Here is a 27474-nt window from a genome sequence, read left to right as displayed (position 1 = left end):
CCACCTGGCCATGCCGGGCTACTACATCTTACCTTAACACCTGGCCATGCCGGGCCGCTACATTTTACCTTAACCCACCTGGCCATGCCGGGCCGCTACATTTTACCTTAACCCACCTGGCCACGCCGGGTCGCTACATCTTACCTTAACCCACCTGGCCATGCCGGGCTACTACATCTTACCTTAACCCACCTGGCCATGCCGGGCCGCTACATTTTACCTTAACCCACCTGGCCATGCCGGGCCGCTACATTTTACCTTAACCCACCTGGCCACGCCGGGTCGCTACATCTTACCTTAACCCACCTGGCCACGCCGGGCTACTACATCTTACCTTAACCCACCTGGCCATGCCGGGCCGCTACATCTTACCTTAACCCACATGCCGGGTTATTCATTGTGAAACAATACGTGAGAGATTCAAACGAAGGTAATGAATTTAACAAAGATTGTAGTTGCTGTTACTGTGTAGTGGGTTGAGTTGTTACAATTTGATAGTAGCAGTTAGGGTAAAAAGGTATAGGAGAGTTACAACAAATAACTGTAGTAGTTAAGTTAAAAAGTATAAGAGAGTTTAGTACAACCACTAACAGCAGCAGTTAAGATAAAAGGTATAGGCGAGTTGTAGTACAACCAGTAACACTAGCAGCTGGGATAAAAGGTATAAAAGAGTTGTAGTACAACCACTAACAGTAGCAGTTAGGATAAAAGGTATAGGAGAGTTGTAGTACAACAAGTAATAGTAACAGTTAGGATAAAAGGTATTGGAGAGTTGTAGTACAACCACTAACAGTAGCAGTTAGGATAAAAGTTACAATAACTAACAGTAGCAGTTAGGATAAAAGGTATAGGAGAGTTGTAGTACAATAACTAACAGTAGCAGTTAGGATAAAAGGTATAGGAGAGTTGTAGTACAACAACTAACAGTAACAGTTAGGATAAAAGGTATAGGAGAGTTGTAGTACAACCACTAACAGTAGCAGTTAGGATAAAAGGTATTGGAGAGTTGTAGTACAATAACTAACAGTAGCAGTTAGGATAAAAGGTATAGGAGAGTTGTAGTACAACAAGTAACAGTAACAGTTAGGATAAATGTATTGGAGAGTTGTAGTACAATAACTAACAGTAGCAGTTAGGATAAAAGGTATAGGAGAGTTGTAGTACAACAAGTAACAGTAACAGTTAGGATAAATGTATTGGAGAGTTGTAGTACAATAACTAACAGTAGCAGTTAGGATAAAATGTACAGGAAAGTTGAAGTACAATAACTAACAGTAGCAGTTAGGATAAAAGGTGTAGGGAAATTGTAATACAACAATTGAATAGTAGTACACAAACAACTGAGTTGTGTTTAAGCAATAGTATTTTAACACACAACCACAAGGGTTGCATTAAGGTAATAGTATTTTAACAAACCATTAGAGGAACTGTGGTAAAAGAAATGGATTGTAGCACAACATTAGAACAGAATTACCACAATTGTGAAGAAGCAGTCCAAAAATAATAATAACAATCTTTTTAAAAAAGGAAGTAAATGTATGGATGAGTAACATCAGTCCTTCATAAACGATATGGTACGGATGGTGTTTGTATCATCTCTACCTAATATCATAAACAATATGGTACGGATGGTGTTTGTATCATCTCTACCTAATATCATAAACAATATGGTACGGATGGTGTTTGTATCATCTCTACCTAATATCATAAACAATATGGTACGGATGGTGTTTGTATCATCTCTACCTAATATCATAAACAATATGGTACGGATGGTGTTTGTATCATCTCTACCTAATATCATAAACAATATGGTACGGATGGTGTTTGTATCATCTCTACCTAATATAATAAACAATATGGTACGGATGGTGTTTGTATCATCTCTACCTAATATAATAAACAATATGGTACGGATGGTGTTTGTATCATCTTTACCTAATATCACAGACATACATTTGTTAGAATGTTAACAGAGAGAAACAGGATAAGTTTAAAACAGTCGTGATTGAGTTTTATGTGCATTGTTATATGTTAATTCATTCCTGTACTATTATGTAGACATGATACAAACACCATCCTTAACATCTTGTTTACATTGTTTTTGAAGGACTGATGTAACTCATCCATACAGTTCCTTTTTTGAAAAGATTTTCTTGACTTGTTGTCCTTTATTTAATTCAATGTTTAAATATACACAGAAAGGTTGTATTTATAAGTAAGTGTAATATTTATTACTTATATGCTGTTAGCTGATAATTCGTGTTTCACTCTATACCTACGTTTTTAAAGGAACACCAAATTTATATAAGAAAGCTAACTTCAAGAGGTAATGATAACATAGTTTACGTTAGAATCACGATTTTTTAAAAACTGGATACCCCGTTTGAAACTGTGTTACCTCAGTGAAATTGTTTGACACCATTGTTTTGGTTTTTAAGTCATTATGTGATATAGAAAGAAACAAAAGAAATTGATTTTTTTTATTTTTTTTTTACTTTACAGTCATTACCAGAACTAGTGACTCAGTCATTATATAGATATTGTTATAAACGGAAACACTGTATGATATCGTAAAGCTCTGATGACCTATTGAAGAGATATTTAGAATAATTTTTCTGCGTGTTAAGGCGTGCGACTCGTAATCTGAGGGTCGTGGGTTCGCATCCCCGTTGCGCCAAACATGCTCGCCCTTTCAGCCGTGGGGGCGTTATAATGTGACGGTCAATTCGTTGGTAAAAGAGTGGCCCAAGAGTTGGCGGTGGGTGGTGATGACTAACTGCCTTCTCTCTAGTCTTACACTGCTAAATTAGGGACGGCTAGCACAGACAGCCCTCGAGTAGCTTTGTGCGAAATTCAAAAACAAACAAACAAACAAATAATTTTTCTATAAATAATCCGAGCCATCCCTACATAGATGGTGTTGCCACCTGCATGATGGAGTAAAACAGAGTGAACATAGTAATAGAATCATTCGTATTAGCAGTTGTTGGTACACGTTTTAATTTCAACAGTCACACTTCACCAGCAGGGATCAGGTTTGTTATGCGTCTTAAATTCAACACTCTCAGCTGAATACCAGTAATTACCAGTTATTGTACGTTTCCAGCTACACATTTTAAACGCATTAAAAAATAACAAATACAACTGACGAAATATCGTTGTTATCAAAAATAAGAGATAAGTAATGAAACTTGTCAGACCCAGAATAAGAAACATTAAAACTATTGCACTAAATCACCCTAAATGTAAGTTCGAATCGTTCTCACTGATCAGAATTAATCGTTCACGTGAAGTTTTCAAAATAAGTTTATGTGCACAGCTAATCCTTCTCGTTGAAAGTTCCTTCGAACGAGAATATCGATTTTTTTATTTTTCTTACGTAATTCGGCCCCATTTGAAGGAAATTTGAACCGGCCTGGAGAGGGAAATGTGAGGAGATATTAGTTGAGTAGAAGGAGCAACAGATGGCCTTACTATTTAATGGTCACACTGCGCGACGTTATGCAGTACAAGGTGCACTGGATGCGTCGACAGTGACATTTTCGATTATTGTGAACTGGATTAAAAAAGAACAACCTTCTGAATCCTACCTTGTCTATGACCGAGGACAGAGATTGGTTGTAATGTGAGAGGTGTTATCCAACAGCATGAATTAAACCTAAACAATAAAAAAAAAAAACATCCATAATGTCAACGTTTCAGTTGTCATGTTGCTTGGAGAGAAACGTTTAAGAAGCTTAACTGTATTGAAGCCCATACATAGAGTTTTTATAACATGACACTCTAACGTTTCGTTTTTTATTTCTTTTGTATCACGCCAAACAATTCCAGGATTGCCTGTTAGGTCGTTTCGTCGACGTTTCAGTTGTCATGTTGCTTGGAGAGAAAAGTGTAAGAAGCTTAACTGTGTAGAAGCCCATACACAGAGTTTTTATAACATGACACTCTGACGTTTCGTTTTTTATTTCTTTTGTATCACGCAAAACAATTCCAGGATTGCCTGTTAGGTCGTTTCGTTGACGTTTCAGTTGTCATGTTGCTTGGAGAGAAAAGTTTAAGAAGCTTAACTGTATAGAAGCCCATACATAGAGTTTTTATAACATGACACTCTGACGTTTCGTTTTTTATTTCTTTTGTATCACGCAAAACAATTCCAGGATTGCCTGTTAGGTCGTTTCGTCGACGTTTCAGTTGTCATGTTGCTTGGAGAGAAAAGTTTAAGAAGCTTAACTGTATAGAAGCCCATACATAGAGTTTTTATAACATGACACTCTGACGTTTCGTTTTTTATTTCTTTTGTATCACGCAAAACAATTCCAGGATTGCCTGTTAGGTCGTTTCGTTGACGTTTCAGTTGTCATGTTGCTTGAGAGAAAAGTTTAAGAAGCTTAACTGTATAGAAGCCCATACATAGAGTTTTTATAACGTGACACTCTAACGTTTCGTTTTTTATTTCTTTTGTATCACGCAAAACAATTCCAGGATTGCCTGTTAGGTCGTTTCGTCGACGTTTCAGTTGTCATGTTGCTTGGAGAGAAAAGTTTAAGAAGCTTAACTGTATGGAAGCCCATACATAGAGTTTTTATAACATGACACTCTGACGTTTCGTTTTTTATTTCTTTTGTATCACGCAAAACAATTCCAGGATTGCCTGTTAGGTCGTTTCGTCGACGTTTCAGTTGTCATGTTGCTTGGAGAGAAAAGTTTAAGAAGCTTAACTGTATAGAAGCCCATACATAGAGTTTTTATAACATGACACTCTGACGTTTCGTTTTTTATTTCTTTTGTATCACGCAAAACAATTCCAGGATTGCCTGTTAGGTCGTTTCGTTGACGTTTCAGTTGTCATGTTGCTTGGAGAGAAAAGTTTAAGAAGCTTAACTGTATAGAAGCCCATACATAGAGTTTTTATAACGTGACACTCTAACGTTTCGTTTTTTATTTCTTTTGTATCACGCAAAACAATTCCAGGATTGCCTGTTAGGTCGTTTCGTCGACGTTTCAGTTGTCATGTTGCTTGGAAAGAAATGTTTAAGAAGCTTAACTGTATGGAAGCCCATACATAGAGTTTTTATAACATGACACTCTGACGTTTCGTTTTTTATTTCTTTTGTATCACGCAAAACAATTCCAGGATTGCCTGTTAGGTCGTTTCGAGCTTAACGAAAACAAAACTGTTGTGTACGTAAATGTAAACGAGTCCGTGACTTTGTTGGTCAGAGGTCTCTAATAGCACATGAGTAACGCAGCAAGACACAACATGTAGACCTGGAACGTCGTCAGTATTGTAATTACTCCCATTAATTGCCGCTAGGATACTCCTAATGTATTCTACACAGAAAATTACTGATTTCCTTTAATTTATTCGATTAGTTCATTAAAGGCAAAACTATAACATTACTCAGAATGCTGCCATATATTACCCCCTCTGGCAGTGAAAGAGGTTGGTAATTTCAGGGTTAACATACGTGGTTGGCTTTCTGACGCTATCATGGTGGAAAACTGATGCATACCAATCATTCGTAACTACATCGTGCCACCAGATACGCGTGTAACAAAAAGATACTTTTGGCCCACGATCGAGTATTTTAATAGTGTGCGTGCAGACATACATACAGACAGCGGTGATAATGGTCAAGGAGACAACGCTGCTCAATCTTTACAGAGCACGTGTTTGTACGTTTCGCCATACACGAGTAATAGGTTTAGTTTATCCATACGATTGAGTGTTGTGTATAGACAGACTCGGTTAGGTGCATTATAGGTGCAGACATATAACTATAAATTAATCTTTGTATGTAATTTATATCTGAATTCTGTAATCACTACAATTAAACATATGAGTACACAAAGCACTTGTTGAGTTTAATCATATGTAAAAAACACTACACACAGAGAGAAACACGAGTAAGTAGTTTGTTCATATATATGTGTATGTACACGTACGCATACATACAGTTTACATACATACACTTACGAGTTTGTGTAAGCTGTAATTCAAAGTGGTTCCACTTGCACATGAATATATACAAGAAAACTTTGATCATTTCCTTAGTTAACCGGTTATGTAGTGTCACAAACTATTCTTCAGCGTAGTAAATAAACAAACAGAAAACCACTAAAATTGTTGAGAGGTTTTGTTTGTTTTTGTATTTCGCGCAAAGCTACACGAGGGCTATCTGCGCTAGCCGTCCCTAATTTAGCAGTGTAAGACTAGAGGGAAGGCAGCTAGTCATCACCACCCACCGCCAACTCTTGAGCTACTCTTTTACCAACGAATAGTTGGATTAACCGTCACATTATAACCCCCCCCCCCCACGGTTGAAAGGGCAAGCATGTTTGATGTAATGGGGATTCGAACCCACGATCCACGACTCGAACGCCGGGCCATTTTGAGAGACATTAAGTCTAAGTTGAAATTAATATCCAATATACATTTTGTTTGTTTTTACAACTAATTTATTTGTAATTAAAAAGCTCGAGTTAGAAAATAAGTTATTACTGATGTTCTAACTCGATGCGTATTTAAAATTAACATCAACTTTTAAAAATGTTTCGAACATAATCGATAACGTTAGTAATAAAAGATACATAAGTTATTCAGATTAAAGATAACATTCCAGTTTTTTTCGTCTGATGTGTTTCCCACGAACAGTTAGGTACGCATCAAGTAGGAGAAAGATAATATTCACTAAATAAATAGGTGGTTGTTTGTTTTAGTACAAACACATATTGGATTCTCTGCTGCGTCTAAATAAATAGGAATCCAGATGTTTTGGCACCGTTTATAATACATAGCTAAGTTTAGTATTGTATGAGGTACATAACTGACTTGAATACTGTATACAATACATAGGTGAATTAAGTAGTGTATAATATACATTATGTATAGTGTATAATTGAATTCTGTATTCAATACATAGGTGAATTAAGTAGTATATACAATATATTATGTATAGTGTATAATTGAATTCTGTATTCAATACATAGGTGAATTAAGTAGTGTATACAATACATTATGTATAGTGTATAATTGAATTCTGTATTCAATACATAGGTGAATTAAGTAGTGTATAATATACTATGTATATTGTACTATATACACTATGTATGATTGAATGCTGTATACAATATGCAGGTGAATTGAGTAGTGTATAGAATGCATACTGCTAGATTGAATACTGTATATAATATGTATTGCTGTGTTGAGTACTATAAACAATGCCTGACTGTATTAAGTACTGTTTACAATATATATATATATATATATTTATAGGTGGGTTCAGTACTATATACACTTGATCGGTGGTTTGAGTGCTGCATGCAATAACATGTTTCAGCAATAACATGTTTCAGTATTTTCTACAATATATAATTAGTTTCAGTATTCTCTACAATATATAACTAGTTTCAGTATTTTATACAATATATAACTAGTTTCAGTATTTTATACAATATATAACTAGTTCAAGTATTTTATACAATATGTAACTAGTTTCAGTATTTTCTACAATATATAACTAGTTTGAGTATTTTCTACAATATATAACTAGTTTCAGTACTTTTTACAATTTATAACTAGTTTGAGTATTTTCTACAATATATAACTAGTTTCAGTACTTTTTACAATTTATAACTAGTTTGAGTATTTTCTACAATATATAACTAGTTTCAGTACTTTTACAATATATAACTAGTTTCAGTATTTTCTACAATATATAACTAGTTTCAGTATTTTCTACAATATATAATTAGTTTCAGTATTTTCTACAATATATAACTAGTTTCAGTTCTTTCTACAATATATGACTAGTTTCAGTATTTTCTACAATATATGACTAGTTTCAGTACTTTCTACAACATGTATAACTGGGTTGGGTACTGTTTATATATTATTAAATTGTGTACTGCGTACAGTGGTAGGTGGTTTATCTGTGACACATGTTTCATACATATATAACACGAATGTGCTGTATATCAACTATAGTCACGCTGTCGCTTCATGTGGAACTGAAGACTTGGAGTGTAATTATTATGACACTTGTGCTTCTGTACTGATCGAACTTATGTGTTATAGCAACCTTTCATTGTTGTAAGCCTAATCATGAAGTTCATTCGTATGTTTACCCTAACGTTTACACGAAGTGAACTAATAGACTAATAATACTTTGAATAATGAACTGGAAAATGAAACTAGTGGAGTAACTGACGCGGAATCGATATTAACTCGACGCCATCTGGAGTAACGCTAATATTTACATGAAATTAAATTATAAATTACGAATTTTTGGTAAATTTATTTCCCCACAATTCGTACAAGTTTTAATAATCCTGGTATTAAAAAAACTTAATTTCGGTTCATGTAACAAAATAATTCCAGTTAAAAAAATTTCTCACCCCCCAAAAAAACACACAAATAAATCACAATCGAATTACTTTATTCTTGTAATCCCCCCCTTTTTATAATCAACTAAGTTTTTTTTTCCTTTACGGAATAGTTACACGATGCAGTGTTAACACACTACTTAATTGAGTCTAAATGTACACGCTCCGTTACCTAGAATTAGAATTTCTTTAATCTGAGAGGTTGGCATTTATTATTTTAGTATTTGCTTTTTTTACGTATATGCATCAGCACATCAGTAATTCCAACGTTCGTCGAAAGCTGACACTGTATAACCAGAATAGAGCGTTTAGTCCATAAACAAGTATAGGAATAGAACGTTTAGTTTGTAGACAATAGTCAGCTTAGCTTCACTAATTTTCTTATCGATAGGTATATCAAAGTCAAGCTAAAACCTGTTCCTTCTCACGTTACTAATTGAGAAATTTAACGATATTTATGTAGCAATAATTAAAAACACTGGCAGGACATTAAAGAACAAATGTAATATGCTAATAACACGCATTAGGTTGTTGTTGTTTTTTATCAGAAAATGAAAGATTTATTCTTAATTAGCGAGCAATATTTCTGAGTAAAATTTCTTAACAATCAGATTATTTCAGATTGACACATCTAATTCTCAACTCGGGCGTTTTACTCTGATTTGGATAAATTTTCTTTTTTAAATGTTTTGTACGTAATTCTAAGGCATGCAATGGTTTTAATGATATTTCTATTTGTTTTACAGTAATTTCTGTACGATAAATCCGAAAATGATGGCACGGCATGGCCTAGCGCGTAAGGCGTGCGACTCGTAATCCGAGGGTCGCGTCGCGCTAAACATGCTCGCCCTCCCAGCCGTGGGGGTGTATAATGTGACCGTCAATCCCACTATTCGTTGGTAAAAGAGTAGTCCAAGAGTTGGCGGTTGGTGGTGATGACTAGCTGCCTTCCCTCTAGTCTTACACTGCTAAATTAGGAACGGCTAGCGCAGATAGCCCTCGAGTAGCTTTGTGCGAAATTCCCAAACAAACAACCGAAAATGATATTCATTATTTTTCATCACGTACAGGTTTTTCACAAAGCGTTATGTGTACTGTTACATAAGTGAATATTATTCATTGAAATCGGGTCACATTTTGTTTTGCTTAAAATGTTGACAACCACTGACTACAGATTTCTCTAGACCAATCGCGACGTGAGAGTCCTACCGATCGTTCTAGAACTCAAACATAGTAATAATAAATGCTAAATTTGGTAAAAGAAGAAAGAATTTGATCCAAGCAAGAGTTTTGTTTTCTTCCCGATTTATAAAAACTGCTCACGTGATGGTAAAAATATATTATTTCCAAAATCTTCGCAATTAAATTGTGGAAAATCCGTTATGAAAACCAAAACAATTTTAATGAAGATTAAATTCGCAGACATGTGTTATGAATACAGTTTTTTTTTGACTCCACGTTTAATATTTAAAAAATATGACAGTCAGACGTTGCTCGTACTATGAATCTAAGATTTCACGGTTCGTGTCCTGTGGTTACCAGGATTCAACCAACGCTTTAAGGCCTTAGATACGCTATAAAAGTGATGGTAATATTCCGCTATTTGGTCAAACGAGGCTTAACGGTAGTTGCCCTTAACTTGTGGTCTTTTCTCAAGTCAATAAGTTCAACAGTAAGGGCGGGACGCCCAGATAGTTCTTTATGTAGGCGGCCAGGCATGACCAAGCGTGTTAAGGCGTTCGACTCATAATCCGAAGGTCGCGAGTTCGAATCCCGGTCACACCAAACATGATCGCCCTTTCAGCCGTGGGGCGTTATAATGTGTCGGTCAATCCCACCATTCGTTGGTAAAAGAGTAGCCCAAGAGTTGGCGGTCGGTGGTAATGACTATCTGCCTTCCCTCTAGTTTTACACTACTAAATTAGGGACGGCTAGCGCAGATAGCCCTCAAGTACCTTTGCGCAAAATTCAAAACAAACCAAACCTTTATGTAGGTTTGTAGAGAAATTCTGAAAATAACAAAAAAGTCAACAAGCCGAATGTTAAAAAACAGAATATGTTTTTTTAAACCTCCCGCGGTATTTTAAAAAGAGGTTTCCACGTTTAAGTTAACCAATAAACTGTATAAATCTTCACAAAGTTTTTAGAATAAAAACTATGGAATTAAGTCATATTGACATGTATTTGTTTTGTAAAAGAGTATTAGGTAGTCAAGACCAGATAAGATAAAAAATATATCTTGAATTTGTCTATAAACAACTAATATTTTAATCGTGAATTCGTGGCTGAAGCAAGCCATGTTTCTTAAAATGTAGACCTAATGGTTATGGCACTTGACTCACAATCTGTGGGTCACGGGACGGGATCCTGTCACGGAACATGCTCGCCTTTTCAGCGGTTGGGACATAATAATGTAACAGTCAATCCCATTATTCGTTTTATAAACAATGGTCTAAGAGTTAGCTAGCTGATTACTATCCAGTCTATCACTGAAGAATAAAAAACGGCTAGCGCAGATAGCTCTCGAGTAGCTTTGTCCAAAATTCGGCAAACCTTAAAATGTGGTGACAGATTTTGGTTTTATTAGGTTGTGTAGTACTAGGTTTTCTCTTCTGATTGTGGTATCCTTCAAGTTTGGGTCTAATATTCCAAAATCAGCAGAAAAACTGTTTGTTTGTTTTGAATTTTCGCGCACTAGAGCTATCTGCGCTAGCCTTACCTAATTTAGCAGTGTAAGACTAGAGGAGAGGCAGCTAGCTATCACCACCCATCGCTAACTCTTGGGTAACTCTTTTACCAACGAACAGTGGGATTGGCCGTCACATTATAACGCTCCCATGGTTGAAAGGGCAAGCATATTTTGCATGACAGAGATTCGAACCAACGAACCTCAGATTACGATTCGAGTGCCTCAACTACCTGGCCATGGCGGTGCCTGCACAAAAACAGAAGCAGGTTTCATTACAGTTTCTAAACTGACTACCAAACTTAACCTATTTAGGAAAAAGAAAAAAAAAGTCTCTTGGTATTGTCCTTAGCCCTCTCGATGGGACAATGGTAAGTTTATGAACATACAACGTTTAAATACAGGTTTCGATTCTCCGCGGTAGACGCAACAAATGGTCTAATGCGAATTTTGTCTAAAACAAACAAGCATTATCGTTGTAAAGCTGATCGAAAACATTGATATTTTGGCTCAAGCATTTACCAGAAGTACCTAAATAAATGCAGTAACAGACAAATATACAAGATGGTCTTTATGACAAGTTGCAGCAAGGGAAACAATGGATGGCCTTCATTAAGAACTGTATCATAAACTTCAAGAACTAAAACAACAACAGTTTTTGTTCTCAAGGAAGAAACAAATGGAGAAAAAAAAATTCATTCTTACCGTGTTTTTCATTTTATTAAATCACTTTAGTTTCGTGGTAACATCGACTGGTATTATTGTATTTCGTGAAAAACCTTTCACTTTGCAACTGCTAGTAGGAGGCAAAGGACTCCATCTCGGACCTTACCTGATGTTCGTAAATTCGTTTTTTCATCCTTTAAAAGATGAAATAACGTAAAAAAAAAGCAATTAACGTTTGGCCAAAAAATGGAAAAACGAAGGCATCACAAAGAATGTTCAATAATTCTTCAGTGGAAAAGCTAAACGAAGATTTTCTGGGTTTTATATATACATGTACACCAAATTTGTCACCAATCTGATCTTGCTTAAGTCGTGAAAGTAAGGCTAAGAATTTAATATAAGTTGCAAAGAAATTACTGTTTATTGGTTTTCATGTGCAAAATTTGATATTCTAGAACAGGTCGTGCCCTTGTGGTTGGTGTACTCAGGCTGTGAATCCGAGGGTTCCTGTTTCGCATCTAGTGTCACAGGAACCACAAGAAACCTTTGGTCTAAATTAGGATCTGAATTATAAAGTAAAAAAAGGTTTAAAGTGACAGCGGTCAACGTTCATATATAAAACACAGATCGTTTGGTCCAGAACAAAGTTTGACCAATAGGATAGAGCAAGGTTTACAATGATGGCAGTCAACATTCATAACTAAATCACAAATAAGTCTTAATTAGTTCAGAAAGTTAAGTAAATAAGTTTGGAAATGTCTGGTTTGAGAGGTTGATTCAAGCGAGAGTCCACCTTTATTTCTACAGAGGGACATCTGGTGGGAGAATCTATGTTGAGTTCTTTTGTTTTACCTACTACTCAAGTATGTTTATATAATATCTTATTGTAGGCTTCATTACGGAATTTTTATTTATAGATATAAAGGAATATGTCAAAATTTGCTTATGTTTGCTTCGCTTTCAGATATATTGGCAATAGGTGACTTATAAGATTAGAGTGATGTATCTTGTTTTTCTTTCTTTCTTCGGAACTCTTCTAATTTGTAAAACAGGGATTGGTTGATGAACTGACGAACGTCATCAAAGAAAGTCATTGGATAATTACTTTATTTGATGCCATTCTTTTCATCTCATTGGTTCCAAATTTTGAACGATTTTCAAAATTTTTGTTACTCAGTTTTCACTATTGTGTTCGTAACAGGTGTCGTAAAAATAATTAAAAACATACAATAAGCCCCGAACGGATAACTTTTTTTAGACTGTGGTCACTGGTCATTCAGGTTTCAGGAAAAGTAACTTACGTAATTGGTAATCATCTGTAAACGTGTCTTCTGTTAAAGTAATCAACAATCTGTTTAAACGGTCAGAAAATTTTAAAGCAGTTAAACACACTACATAAATATGTTGGTGGAACGTGTTCAGTGTCATTCACTCTTAGGTTTTTAGTTCTGCAGATATATATAGCTAACACTACTTGGATTAACCTGTTTTAATACACATGTTTAACGTAACCAATTCTATTCACACACTAATGGTCGAATGTAATAGGCATATTTGCCTTGATTAACTCCATTAACACGTTAATTATTTGACATTACAGAGAATATTGAAGTTACCTATCGATAATGAATGACCATCACATTATTTAATTCGCCTGTACTATTTATTACCTTATCTAAGTGTAACAACGAACCGTTGGTTTAACTAGCTTGATTTTATCTTGTGCTCCATGATCAACAGTGGTTCGTCCCCAGGTACTGATATCCAAACTGCTTGTACACAAATTGTTTGTCTATGTAGATATATATTAACACAATTTTAGTTTACCCAGAGATGTGTATGTAAGGAGAACAGACATGATTTGCACATTTGCTTTCATTATCTAGAAGGATTCTTATTGGACCCTCTACCAGAAGAAGATTCTGAACCCTCCATTTCACCCATCTTCGTGGAGGAACCCCAAGATAGTTACGTAGTGAGAAACAAACCCGCCGTGCTCCACTGTAAGGTCCGCCACGCCCTTCAGATCTATTTTGAATGCAACGGTAAGCTAGTCTATGACCGTCAACACAGTCAACAACAGTATGTAGACCCTATGACCGGCATCCGCCAACTGGAGGTTTCGATGGATGTCACACGGGAAGACGTGAAAGATTCTGAAGATTCAGATGGTTTCCACTGCATATGTCATGCGTGGTCGTCAACTGGTCGATCTCACAGTCGGAAGGCTCTCATTAAGATAGCATGTAAGTCAATATTAATATTACCCGGTAACGACTACTGTTTTTAAGTGATTTCTCACAGATCGTATTAGTTAATAGGTAACATTACCGGGTAACAATTACTGGGTTTGTTTAAATTGAAAGCAGAACATGTGGATAAACCACGGAAATTAATCACTGTCTAAGCAAACTCAGTGTGTACTAAGCCTACTTTATCATTGTTTACATGGTGGCATGTTGTATTAGTTTCATACAGAAGTTAGATTTAATACGTATATTACTTAACCCTTGTTTTATGCAGTATTCAAGGCTGCTCTACGTGAGAATATAATATACTTGGATTAACTTCGAAGACTGTGTAATGAAATGGCTTGTTTCCATACTCTTAAAAATGTTAACTAATGTCGTGTGGTACTATTAAACATTCAGTTTTTTGTGTAGTGTAAATAAACTAATAATCGTGGAAAACATGTCGATCAGTTAGTTTCTTTCTTCGATCTTTCCAGCATTTTTGTTTTTTTAATCATTTTCCAACCGAGTAAACTCCATTCTGTTAGTCGGTGCCTCTGTTTATATAAAGTTTCAAAATGATCAGAGGTAAGAAATAACGTATTAACCAATAACAACATTTTTCATGTTGGCTCTTACAATTGGCTTCAGTTGCTTGTAATTAGTTGGCATAGAACAGTGAATGTTCTTCACTTCTTTTATATTTATATTTGCTCTTTCAATAATCATTTATTTGCGGATGTTAACTTCGTTTTCTTTCTTTTCATCCTCTTAGTGGTCTCTCACCTACCACTGGCTGAATACTCTTCGTTTTAATATGTACGTGTTTATAGGTATTCATACTTTTGATATGAGAGACGTGAAAGAATTATTTCAGTTCTTTAAAGAGTAAATCAATAATATCGATATTTGAAAGCTGTAATACTAAAACAGTTATATCGAGGGAACTGAAATTTCTTTCTTCTTGATAGCCTATTGAAATTCCAACACACGTTTCACACAACTAACACCTAAAGTACCGTTCCGCTGTGCCTGGGTTAAACACGATCACTTTGACACCTAAAGTACCGTTCCGCTGTGCCTGGGTTAAACACGATCACTTTGAATTTCATGTCCTTTCAAGTATCTTAGTATTATTAATTTTAGCACAAATTGTTTATCAGCTTAAGTCAGAATAACGCACTGAATTTTAGTACACATATTTTACTTAAATACACCTCAACGTAAATCAGTGGTTCTCACACAGCTTCGTTCCGGGTAACTCCAGCAGGACAAAAGATACCAAACACCACCATCCGCTCCTACCATACACACCTTCACTTACCTCCGCAAAACAAAAAAATACGACAAACTCATCTATGACTTGCATTTTGGATCAGTCTTCTGAGCACCCGGAGAACCTCGAACCACCGGTGGTTCGTGGGCCACACTCAGAACCACTGACCTAAGCTTCAGCCTATGTTAACATGAATATTTGTATTCCCTTCTGATAGTTATACGTTTTTTATTACTTCATGTCTGATTATACAACAATCCTGAAACGCGTTTTGAAGACGAGCGGATTAACTATGTTTTATATATAATGAAAATTTGTCATCAGACACGACATGAAATATGGAGCCTTTAATTATATCTCCCCCTTCTAACACACCAAGCCTCATGCGTCTGCACGGCTGCAGATGAGTAACACGCTAGCCATTCTGGCTCCGACTCTCCGGAGCAAATAGGGCCGTGCAACTGGCTCCAAGTGTATGTCCACCTTGTCTTTCGGTGGTTTTGGATGTTTCCTGACGAATTAATATACTTCATTCTACGTGTTTCACTTTTCTTTTCATCTTCCTAATTAATGAACTACGATTCCTTCCGTCTTAATTACGAAAACAAATTAAGGTCTCGAATATTTTCTTATTTATGAAGTTAATTGAACTTTCCCTTTGATTAAAGAACATCGTTAGCGAAAGCTTCTCGCGGTCAGAATGTCACTCTAGTGTCGGCTTCTTTCGCGGCGAGTCGTGTTATTCTTAAGCGACAGAAAGTGTATCTTGGCCTTCGTACCAAACAGCTTCAGTTATGCAGTACACGTGCTGTGCAGTGGGATTCGGGCAGAGACACGCGTTAAACTAACTATAACCTAACAGTCAAAGTTTGGCACGTAACGCTAATGTAATACAAAGACAACTCTGTATCTTCTGGATGTTCGAACTCTTAGTTTAGGAAACAAGTTCAGTTTGTGAGCGAAAGACAGAGAGAGAAACTGATACAAAGAACATTAAATTAGTTAAATGTGTTGCAACCGTTTATTATAGCCACCAAAGATGGATAGATAAAAGATAGTGCGAAAAGGTCGGATAGACAGATTGTTTTTTCTTTTTTGCTTTTATCTTCAGTCAGGGTTGTATAATTGATACATCTATGGCTAGCCTTCACGTACACTCTTCAGAAGGTATTGGTTTTTATCAACTAATTTCTCAATTAATTGAAACTTCACCGACATCATAAATCAGTATAAGTAGAAACTGTGTGCGCTGAACTATCTACAAACCTTAGCCTCTGTATTAATGCATAGTAATAACTGAGCGTAGCGTTTATCTCGTTCGTTAAACACGCGTTCATCAAGAACTGCTCTAGAAATATGCAAGTTTAGTCAACAGTGCACATATTTCTATTAAACGTTGGTAATTAACCTTTAAGGAGATTCGACGTTCAAAAACGTTCCCAAAGTGCAAAGGGATATATTTATACAAAGTTAAATGGTTCGTTTATTTTTTAATTTTGTGCAAAGCTACTCGAGAGCTATATACGCTAGCCGTTCCTAATTTAGCAGTGTAAGACTAGAGAGAAAGCAGCTAGTCATCACCACCGACCGCCAACTCTTGGGCTACTCTTTTTTCCAACGAATAGTGGGATTGACCGTCACATTATAATGCCCCCACGGCTGAAATGGCGAGCATGTTTGGTGCGACCGGGATTCGAACTCGCGACCCTCAGAGTAACCACCTGGCGAACGCCTTAACTCACCTGGAATATAACTATCCAAAGTATAAGGGATATTAGATTGTGTTCTGTAAATACCGTCAGTATGGTACCACTAGGCTTGTATTCTGTACACATCGTCAATATGATACCACTGGGCTTGTATTCTGAACACATTGTCAGTATGGTACCACTGGGCTTGTATTCTGAACACATTGTCAGTATGGTACCACTGGGCTTGTATTCTGAACACATTGTCAGTATGGTACCACTGGGCTTGTATTCTGAACACGTTGTCAGTATGGTACCACTGGCCTTGTATTTTATACGTACCGTCAGTATGGTACCACTGGGCTTGTGTTCTGTACATACTGTCAGTATGGTACCACTGGGCTTGTGTTCTGTTCATATCTACAGGATGGTACCGCTTTATGAATAATTAAGGTAAATGTCACGATGTATTTCAAACGTACTGTTAGAGTAAGTACACACACTATTGTACCACAGTACTCGTATTCTTAGAAAAGTAAGCGTTACGTTTAGCGTATTACAGTAAGATTGGTGTGTAGGCATCAAAGTAAATATATACAACATTGTACCAAAGTAAGTATATACGACATTGTACCAAAGTAAGTATATACGACATTGTACCAAAGTAAGTATATACGACACTGTACAATAGTTCACAGACGTATGCTTACACGTGTTAGACACGATGATTGTGTAAAATGAATGAACGTTGGTAGTTGTACCTTACTTTATAACGACAGAATCTGACGTTTTGCTAAAAAACGTGAAGTGAATTCGAATACACGAAGGAAACATGGCCTGAATTAATAACCAATAAATTTAGGCTTGAAGTTTTGAAACAGTTCTGGTTTTGAATAATTGGTGTTAGTTTTAGTTCTATTGAACATCACGATTATTTTCCGTCTTTATTTTTTTCATGTAACTCGTTCTTTTCGACTCGCTAGCTGCATGATATATTCACGTTTTCGCCTTTCATAAGACTTGTCAGTAATCCTATCACAACTCGAGCTTGTCTTGCACACATGTAATTAAATGTCTATAATCGAGATCTCGTCAGCCACAGCAAATTAAGGTGATGTGTACATTGGTTTATAAAGAACAACAACGTATTTAGTGGAAAAATAAAAAATTATTCCCTGTAATCGATTAGGAAGATCACCCGGATTTCCTACAAGCAAGAAAAGCAGCCTTCATTTATGTAATTATACTTTAGGCTTAATTAATTATACGGATATAGCTATCAATATTCAAATTAGAATTATATTGCCATTATATTTGTTGAACTATAGAGCATACGTTCTTTTGATTTTAAGAAAACTTCGTTTATGTGAGGGATTTTTTTTTGTGTATAGTCCCATGGAAGAACAGTGGTAAACCGACGAATTAACAACGGTAAAATCAGAGTGTAGATTCACCTCGGTTGACACAACAGATTACACGATGTGGCTTTGCTATAAAAAAAACACACACACACACACACCTGTAAATAATCGAACATGAAAATACTTTTTAACTTAATTATTAGACTAACGTGTTTTTTTATTTCTTACTCAAATTAAACGACGACAAAAAGACGGGCTTCATGTAATCATCTTACTTTTAAAAACAGGAATACAGTAAACATTTATTCAGTCAAATACACCTACAAAGTTTTAAAAAACTTAATATAAATATTTCACAATGTAATGATAGTAACCATATATATATTTTATAATGTAATGATAGTAACCAAGTGTATATTTTATAATGTAATGATAGTAACCATATGTATATTTTATAATGTAATGATAGTAACCATGTGTATATTGTATAATGTAATGATAGTAACCATATGTATATTTTATAATGTAATGAGAGTAACCATATGTATATTTTTATAATATAATGATAGCAACCATATGTATATTTTATAATGTAATTAGAGTAACCATGTATATATTTTATAATATAATGACAGTAACCATGTGTATATTTTGTAATGTAATGATAGTAACCATGTGTATATTGTATAATGTAATGATAGTAACCATGTGTATATTTCATAATGTAATGATAGTAACCATGTGTATATTTTATAATGTAATGATAGTAACCAAGTGTATATTTTATAATGTAATGATAGTAACCATATGTATATTTAATAATGTAATGATAGTAACCAAGTGTATATTTCATAATGTAATGATAGTAATCATATGTATATTTTATAATGCAATTAGAGTAACCATGTATATATTTTATAATATAATGACAGTAACCATGTGTATATTTTGTAATGTAATGATAGTAACCATGTGTATATTTTATAATATAATGATAGTAACCAAGTGTATATTTTATAATATAATGACAGTAACCATGTGTATATTTTATAATGTAATGATAGTAACCAAGTGTATATTTTATAATGTAATGATAGTAACCATGTGTATATTTTATAATGTAATGACAGTAACCATGTGTATATTTTATAATGTAATGATAGTAACCATGTGTATATTTTATAATATAATGATAGTAACCATGTGTATATTTTATAATGTAATGATAGTAACCATGTGTATATTTTATAATATAATGATAGTAACCATGTGTATATTTTATAATATAATGACAGTAACCATGTGTATATTTTGTAATGTAATGATAGTAACCATGTATATTGTATATATTTCATAATGTAATGATAGTAACCATATGTATATTTTATAATGTTATGATAGTAATCATGTGTATATTTCATAATGTTATCATAGTAATCATGTGTATATTTTATAATATAATGATAGTAACCATGTGTATATTTTATAATGTAATGACAGTAACCATGTGTATATTTTATAATGTAATGATAGTAATCATTTGTATATTTTATAATGTAATGACAGTAACCATGTGTATATTTTATAATATAATGATAGTAACCATGTGTATATTTTATAATATAAATTGTAATGTATATTTTATAAGTAATCAGTAACCATATGTATATTTTATAATATAATGATAGTAACCATGTGTATATTTTATAATATAATGATAGTAATAACCATATGTATATTTTATAATGTAATGACAGTAACCATGTATATATTTTATAATATAATAGTAATGTATATTTTATAATATAATGACAGTAACCATGTGTATATTTTATAATGTAATGAATAACCATGTGATAATGTAACCATGATGTAATCATGTGTATATTTATATTATCATAATGTATATGATAGTAACCATGTGTATATTTCATAATGTAATGACAGTAACCATGTGATAGTAACAAAATAATTGAAAATCCCCACAGAGGGCTAAGATTTTTTCCAGATCTTTGAACTGAAAAATGAAATTTACTCCCACCTTTATGACGCGCTTACAGCTGAAAATATGAAGCGTTTTTAGTAACATTATGCCTCAAACCTTGAACCTTTCGATTCTCAGACCATAACTCTAGCCATTAAATCGTTGCCAAGTAACTTCGATCAGGGTTCTGTAGTACATTTGTTTGCAAAAATGCCGCAAAGTTGGTTCACTTTAGTGCTGAGTTTTAGGGATGAAAAGCCAAAGCGGCCACTAAGCTTTTCGAGATTACATACGACAATGATGAAATGGTGGACCCTAAAACATAGCTGTCAGTTACTTAATAAATTGACAATGTAAATAACAGAGTAAGACCTGACATAGTATCTAACTACTTAGTAGTAATCTGTGTTATAACGTGTGATCAAACCCACCATTCTTTGGTAAAAGAGTAGCTCAAGAGTTGGCGGTGGGTGGTGATGACTAGCTGCTTTCCCTTTAGTCTTACACTGCTAAATTAGGGGCGGCTAGCACAGATAGCCTTCGTGTAGCTTTGCGCGAAATAAAAAAAAACAAAAAGTAACAAAACAAAAACGCTTCACCTTGTTGTTAACGCAAATTCTATGTTGGCGCGTGTTTCAATGTTGTTAATGTAAATTATAATTTTTAAGATTTTGTTGTTTCTTTCCTGTGAGAACTATGCAATATTACGCCTATACCCTAATGAATGTCTCTGTCTCGTCCACCACGAACATTTACTACATTCTATATATGGTTCTATCTGCATAAAAAAGTTACTTTTTTAATATCTTATTCGATCCACAATATCATAGAATAAAACTTTAATGAAAGCCATCATCAAAATAACAATTTTAACGACTATCTTGCACATTTAGTTTAACTACTAGACTTTTAGCATATTAGAACGCGTCTTTTTGAAGTAAGCCTAGGCAATAGGAAGTATAGATGTATTAATATGTTCTAACATCAGAATATAGACGACAGAAACAAAATAATGTAATGAAACTATACTTTACGAGTACGAAACCACATGATGTTGGTGATGAGGTTTCATAGTTCAAAACTATGTGGTTTCTAGATTTTTATGTCCTAAATTGCAAACTGTATTAATACTGTGGTTTTATGGTTCTAAGCATCGCACTGTATTGATACTGGTATCTTATAATTCTGAACATTAGACTGTACTGATACTGAGACCTTATGGTTCTAAACGTCAAATCATTTTGGTACTGAAATATACTGTTTTTAAACATCAAAATTTATTGGTACTTAAGTCTTATGATTCTTGACATCAAACAATTTTGGTACTAAAATCTTATGATTTTAAACATCAAACTAAATTGGTACTAAAACCTCATGTTTCTAAATATCAAACTATCAGGTCATCCCTTAAATAATGTCCGATTTTAGGTTTAGTAAAAGAGAAAATAGTTCAATCGCTTTTAATGTTATTTAATCAATAATGTACGTTCTATTATTATTAATTACTTCCTACCAACGATTCACAAGCTTCTGAATGTCACTTATATAAAATTCTTGGGGTTTAGAGGAAAAGAATGTAGAGAGGGTAGTTTTGACACCTTTATGTGTTCCAAGCTCTTTTCCATCAAGATAGTTCTGTATACTTTATAATAGATGATAATCAGATGGGGCAAGGTTTGGAGAATAAGGAGGATGTAGAAGTTTTTCTAGTCTAGCTCTTCAATCTTTACAGATGTGATCCTTGCTGTATGGGGCTGTGCATTATCCTGGTGTGACACAACACCTTTACCATTGATTAAAGCAGGTCTCTGTTCTTTCAGTGCAACATTCAAGCGCTCTAACTGTTGACAATAGAAGTCTGATGTAATCGTTACAATAAGTGGCAGCAACTCAAAGTGGATCACACCAACGATATCCTACCAAACGCTTAACAAGACTTTCCTAGGTTAGAGGTCCATTTTGAGCTGTGCTTTAACCAGTTTACCTGCACTGAGCAATTTGTCTGCGGCGCTTAACATTTTTATAACATATCAACTTTTCATCTCCAGTCACTAACCTGTCCAAAACAGGTGAATTACTTTCACGAGAGTGCAAAGAAATGCAAATGTCCACTCTTATTCTAAGGTTGGCTTCTGTCAAATCATGGGGGATCCATTTTCCAAGTTTTGACACCTTTCCAAACTGTCAGATGAGGTGAACTATTGAATGGGTTGAATTAACTTCTGTGCTAGTTCTTCAACTGTTACAGCACAATCTTGATCAAGTGCAGCCAGCAGCAAGTCATCATTGAACTCAACAGGACGACCTGAACGTAGTGCATCACTTAAGCTGTAATCACCTCATCTGAACTTTTGGAACCACCTTTGACATTTGATTTCATTGAGAGACTTCACACCATAAACACTTGGAATGTTTCGTGTAGTTTCTGGTGCACTTTTGCTTTTTTTAAGCTCATAAAGCATTATATGCCTATTGTGCTCCTCAGACACATCTATCTTCATGAGGGTTTATTTGATTAATGATATGAAAAAGTCGAGTTGGATTAGTTTCTTATATTTGTCTGAACATTTTTATACACGTCCTACTACATATTTTAGTCATTAAAGCCTTCTACAAAGACAGAAATGATGATGCACGTTCCGTATTAAATTTTCGGACATTACTTATGGGATGACCTGATATGTTGGTACTTAAGTCTTATGGTTATAAACGTTATACTACTTTGGTACTGTGACCTTATGATTCTAAACATGGAATTTTGTGCTAAAGTCTTATAGTTTTAAACACAGAACTATGCTGTTACCAAAAGCGAAGGATTGTAAACATTCAACCAAGCTGTTGTGAAGGGCGTAGGATTGTAAACATTCAACCATGCTGTTGTGAAGGGCGTAGGATTGTAAACATTCAACCAAGCTGTTGTTAAGGGCGTAGGATTGTAAACATTCAATCAAGCTGTTGTGAAGGGCGTAGGATTGTAAACATTCAACCATGCTGTTGTGAAGGGCGTAGGATTGTAAACATTCAACCATGCTGTTGTTAAGGGCGTAGGAGTGTAAACATTCAACCATGCTGTTGTTAAGGGCGTAGGAGTGTAAACATTCAACCATGGTGTTACTGTGGGTGGGGACATAGGACTATACACACTCAACCATACTGTTGATAAGGGCATGGAACTGTGAACATGGACATAGGACTATACACACTCAACCATACTGTTGATAAGGGCATGGAACTGTGAACATTCAACCATACTGTTAATTATGGCGTAAAACGTTAAAGATTCAACCATGCTGTTACTGGAGGGGGGCATAGGTCTATAAAAACTCAACCATACCGTTCCTAATGCCACAGGACTGTAAACGTTCAGCCAAACTGTTACTGAAGTGAATTTTCTGTTATTGCATATTATCATCTCATGTTCGTTTAACTTCAGCTTATCCTTTTACAACAAACAGCATTTTCTTCTTAATATATGTCTTAATTAACTCTACTTACCAGATTATATACTATTAACATTTAACTGTAGACCATGGTAGATTAAAACAACTGTCGCATTTGAAAGACAGCTCCAAACCTTTAAGAAAGCTCATATTTCTCGAACTTTCTTAAATAGACTTAAAGAAGCATTTCATCAACCAGCCATTAAGTACCAGTGTTGAAATAGATGGACAAATCTCCTTACAATGTCTACCACCAGAGGGCGTGCCGCCGCCAAAAGTGTTTTGGCTACGTAACGGAGTAACTATTGACATGAATAAAGAAACAAACTTCATAATCTCGAACGAAGGCAACCTACTGATCAGTCAAGTGCGGCTAGCGGACATGGGGAACTATACCTGTGGGGCTCGAAACGTAGCCAATCAACGCTTTAGTGAGACATCCTCCGTGACAGTCTATGGTAGGAAACTAAACTTTGTTGGGAAGCTTCCTGTTTACTCTATATTCATTTTATGTAGGGTATTACAAATATTTATTACTTTGTTACACTTTGTTCCCGAAGTAACGTATATGAGACTAGTTTATTCTTGATTTCATTATTTTTGTATTTAAAAAGAAAATGTTCACAGTAGTACATGGATATATCTAAATATAACCCTCTGGTTCGTGTGTTGTTGTTTTTGTTCTTACACAATGCGACTAGAAGACGTTTTCGCGTGTATCTCCTGAACAAATTTGGGTATATGAACCATTGATTTAAAAGTAACGTATTTATAAAGTGCATTAAATAATTTTGTTTACAAACAAGATATCACCACTTGTATAACCGTTATTTTATGTATTATCATTTATTTATTTTTGCAATTCCTTAAATTCTATAATTATAAAATATCTACATCAAATTATTAATATCACTTTTTGCATTGTTTAATTATAATAACTGTTGTTTAAATTAGGCCCCAGATAAATCAATAAATTAGGCATAACTTAGGCTATCTTAAGATAAGCGTAGGTTCGTTAAGAGCGAAACAATTGATTTATTAAAATAGTTATTAACTATAATACTACCTATATAAAAAGTTATATGTAAGTTTTAACACATTATGCCTTTACTGATAGCTATTAATATTTTGATTATTCTTACGTTTTAAATATAGATTTTATGACAACTTTATAATTAACGACATTTATATTTGTTACAATACTTCTAAACAGTACATAAATTTGCAAACAATCCGAATTAGTGAAGTTGACGGAGTGAAAACCTTTGAATATGGATGGTTGGTATTCTTGGATTTCTGTCTTTGCGCAAAAGAACATTATATGTCTAATTATGTGTTTATGTTCATTTTCGCTATATTTATAGTTAGGACTAGAAAAACGCTAATTATGTACATTTTACTCGAAGGCCTGAATGTTATGTAAGACCCTAATTTGAACAAATGAAATTATTTCTATATGTACTCTTACTGCTCACGATTTTAAAAAGTCCACGTGTGTGAAGAACTGAAACAGTTGTGCTGAAAAAAGTGCTTACAGGAAAGTCAGTATTGAGTATGTTGAAAAAACTGTTAACAGGAAAGCCACTATTGAGTGTGTTGAAGAAAGTGTTTATAGGAAAGCCACTATTGAGTATGTTGAAGAAAGTGTTTATAGGAAAGCTACTATTGACTATGTTGAAGAAAGTGTTTATAGGAAAGCTACTATTCAGTATGTTGAAGAAAGTGTTTACAGGAAAAGTACTATTGAATATGTTGAAGAAAGTGTTTATAGGAAAGCTACTATTGAGTATGTTGAAGAAAGTGTTTATAGGAAAGCTACTATCGAGTATGTTGAAGAAAGTGTTTACAGGAAAAGTACTATTGAATATGTTGAAGAAAGTGTTTATAGGAAAGCTACTATTGAGTATGTTGAAGAAAGTGTTTATAGGAAAGCTACTATTGAGTATGTTGAAGAAAGTGTTTACAGGAAAGCTACTATTGTGTATGTTGAAGAAAGTGTTTATAGGAAAGCTACTATTGACTATGTTGAAGAAAGTGTTTACAGGAAAGCTACTATTGACTATGTTGAAGAAAGTGTTTACAGGAAAGCTACTATTGAGTATGTTGAAGAAAGTGTTTATAGGAAAGCTACTATTGACTATGTTGAAGAAAGTGTTTATAGGAAAGCTACTATTCAGTATGTTGAAGAAAGTGTTTACAGGAAAGCTACTATTGAATATGTTGAAGAAAGTGTTTATAGGAAAGCTACTATTGAGTATGTTGAAGAAAGTGTTTATAGGAAAGCTACTATTGAGTATGTTGAAGAAAGTGTTTATAGGAAAGCTACTATCGAGTATGTTGAAGAAAGTGTTTACAGGAAAAGTACTATTGAATATGTTGAAGAAAGTGTTTATAGGAAAGCTACTATTGAGTATGTTGAAGAAAGTGTTTATAGGAAAGCTACTATTGAGTATGTTGAAGAAAGTGTTTACAGGAAAGCTACTATTGTGTATGTTGAAGAAAGTGTTTATAGGAAAGCTACTATTGACTATGTTGAAGAAAGTGTTTACAGGAAAGCTACTATTGACTATGTTGAAGAAAGTGTTTACAGGAAAGCCACTATTGAGTATGTTGAAGAAAGTGTTTATAGGAAAGCTACTATTGACTATGTTGAAGAAAGTGTTTACAGGAAAGCTACTATTGTGTATGTTAAAGAAAGTGTTTACAGGAAAAGTACTATTGAATATGTTGAAGAAAGTGTTTATAGGAAAGCTACTATTGAATGTGTTGAAGAAAGTGTTTATAGGAAAGCTACTATTGACTATGTTGAAGAAAGTGTTTACAGGAAAGCTACTATTGACTATGTTGAAGAAAGTGTTTACAGGAAAGCTACTATTGTGTATGTTAAAGAAAGTGTTTACAGGAAAAGTACTATTGAATATGTTGAAGAAAGTGTTTATAGGAAAGCTACTATTGAGTATGTTGAAGAAAGTGTTTATAGGAAAGCTACTATTGAGTATGTTGAAGAAAGTGTTTACAGGAAAGCTACTATTGTGTATGTTGAAGAAAGTGTTTATAGGAAAGCTACTATTGACTATGTTGAAGAAAGTGTTTACAGGAAAGCTACTATTGACTATGTTGAAGAAAGTGTTTACAGGAAAGCTACTATTGAGTATGTTGAAGAAAGTGTTTATAGGAAAGCTACTATTGACTATGTTGAAGAAAGTGTTTATAGGAAAGCTACTATTCAGTATGTTGAAGAAAGTGTTTACAGGAAAAGTACTATTGAATATGTTGAAGAAAGTGTTTATAGGAAAGCTACTATTGAGTATGTTGAAGAAAGTGTTTATAGGAAAGCTACTATTGAGTATGTTGAAGAAAGTGTTTACAGGAAAGCTACTATTGTGTATGTTAAAGAAAGTGTTTACAGGAAAAGTACTATTGAATATGTTGAAGAAAGTGTTTATAGGAAAGCTACTATTGAATGTGTTGAAGAAAGTGTTTATAGGAAGCTACTATTGACTATGTTGAAGAAAGTGTTTACAGGAAAGCTACTATTGACTATGTTGAAGAAAGTGTTTACAGGAAAGCTACTATTGTGTATGTTAAGGGAAAGTGTTTACAGGAAAAAGTACTATTGAATATGTTGAAGAAAGTGTTTATAGGAAAGCTACTATTGAATGTGTTGAAGAAAGTGTTTATAGGAAAGCTACTATTGACTATGTTGAAGAAAGTGTTTACAGGAAAGCTACTATTGACTATGTTGAAGAAAGTG

The 27474-nt window shown here is 34.4% G+C and overlaps 1 protein-coding gene across 12 annotated transcripts in view; it reads left to right on the top strand.

Moving 5' to 3' along the window:
* LOC143234396 (netrin receptor UNC5C-like) overlaps positions 1-27474 on the top strand; it is a 125623-nt gene that overhangs the window by 52822 nt on the left and 45327 nt on the right. For 9 of the 12 annotated variants that reach the window (XR_013018641.1, XM_076471746.1, XM_076471740.1 and 6 more), the window contains 2 exons: positions 13627-13986; positions 23894-24178. Coding sequence is in view for 11 of the 12 variants with exons in the window: in XM_076471746.1 (XP_076327861.1) it covers positions 13627-13986; positions 23894-24178 (645 nt within the window). In the remaining variant the exon portion in view is untranslated. The remainder of the gene's footprint in view (positions 1-13626; positions 13987-23893; positions 24179-27474) is intronic. The other 3 variants (XM_076471737.1, XM_076471742.1, XM_076471745.1) reach the window with 1 other exon arrangement.

This window comes from Tachypleus tridentatus, chromosome 12 (assembly GCF_004210375.1).
Source record: "Tachypleus tridentatus isolate NWPU-2018 chromosome 12, ASM421037v1, whole genome shotgun sequence".
Taxonomy (NCBI): domain Eukaryota; kingdom Metazoa; phylum Arthropoda; class Merostomata; order Xiphosura; family Limulidae; genus Tachypleus; species Tachypleus tridentatus.
Note: the sequence above shows the minus strand (reverse complement) of the source record. Positions and strands in the feature narration are given on the sequence as shown.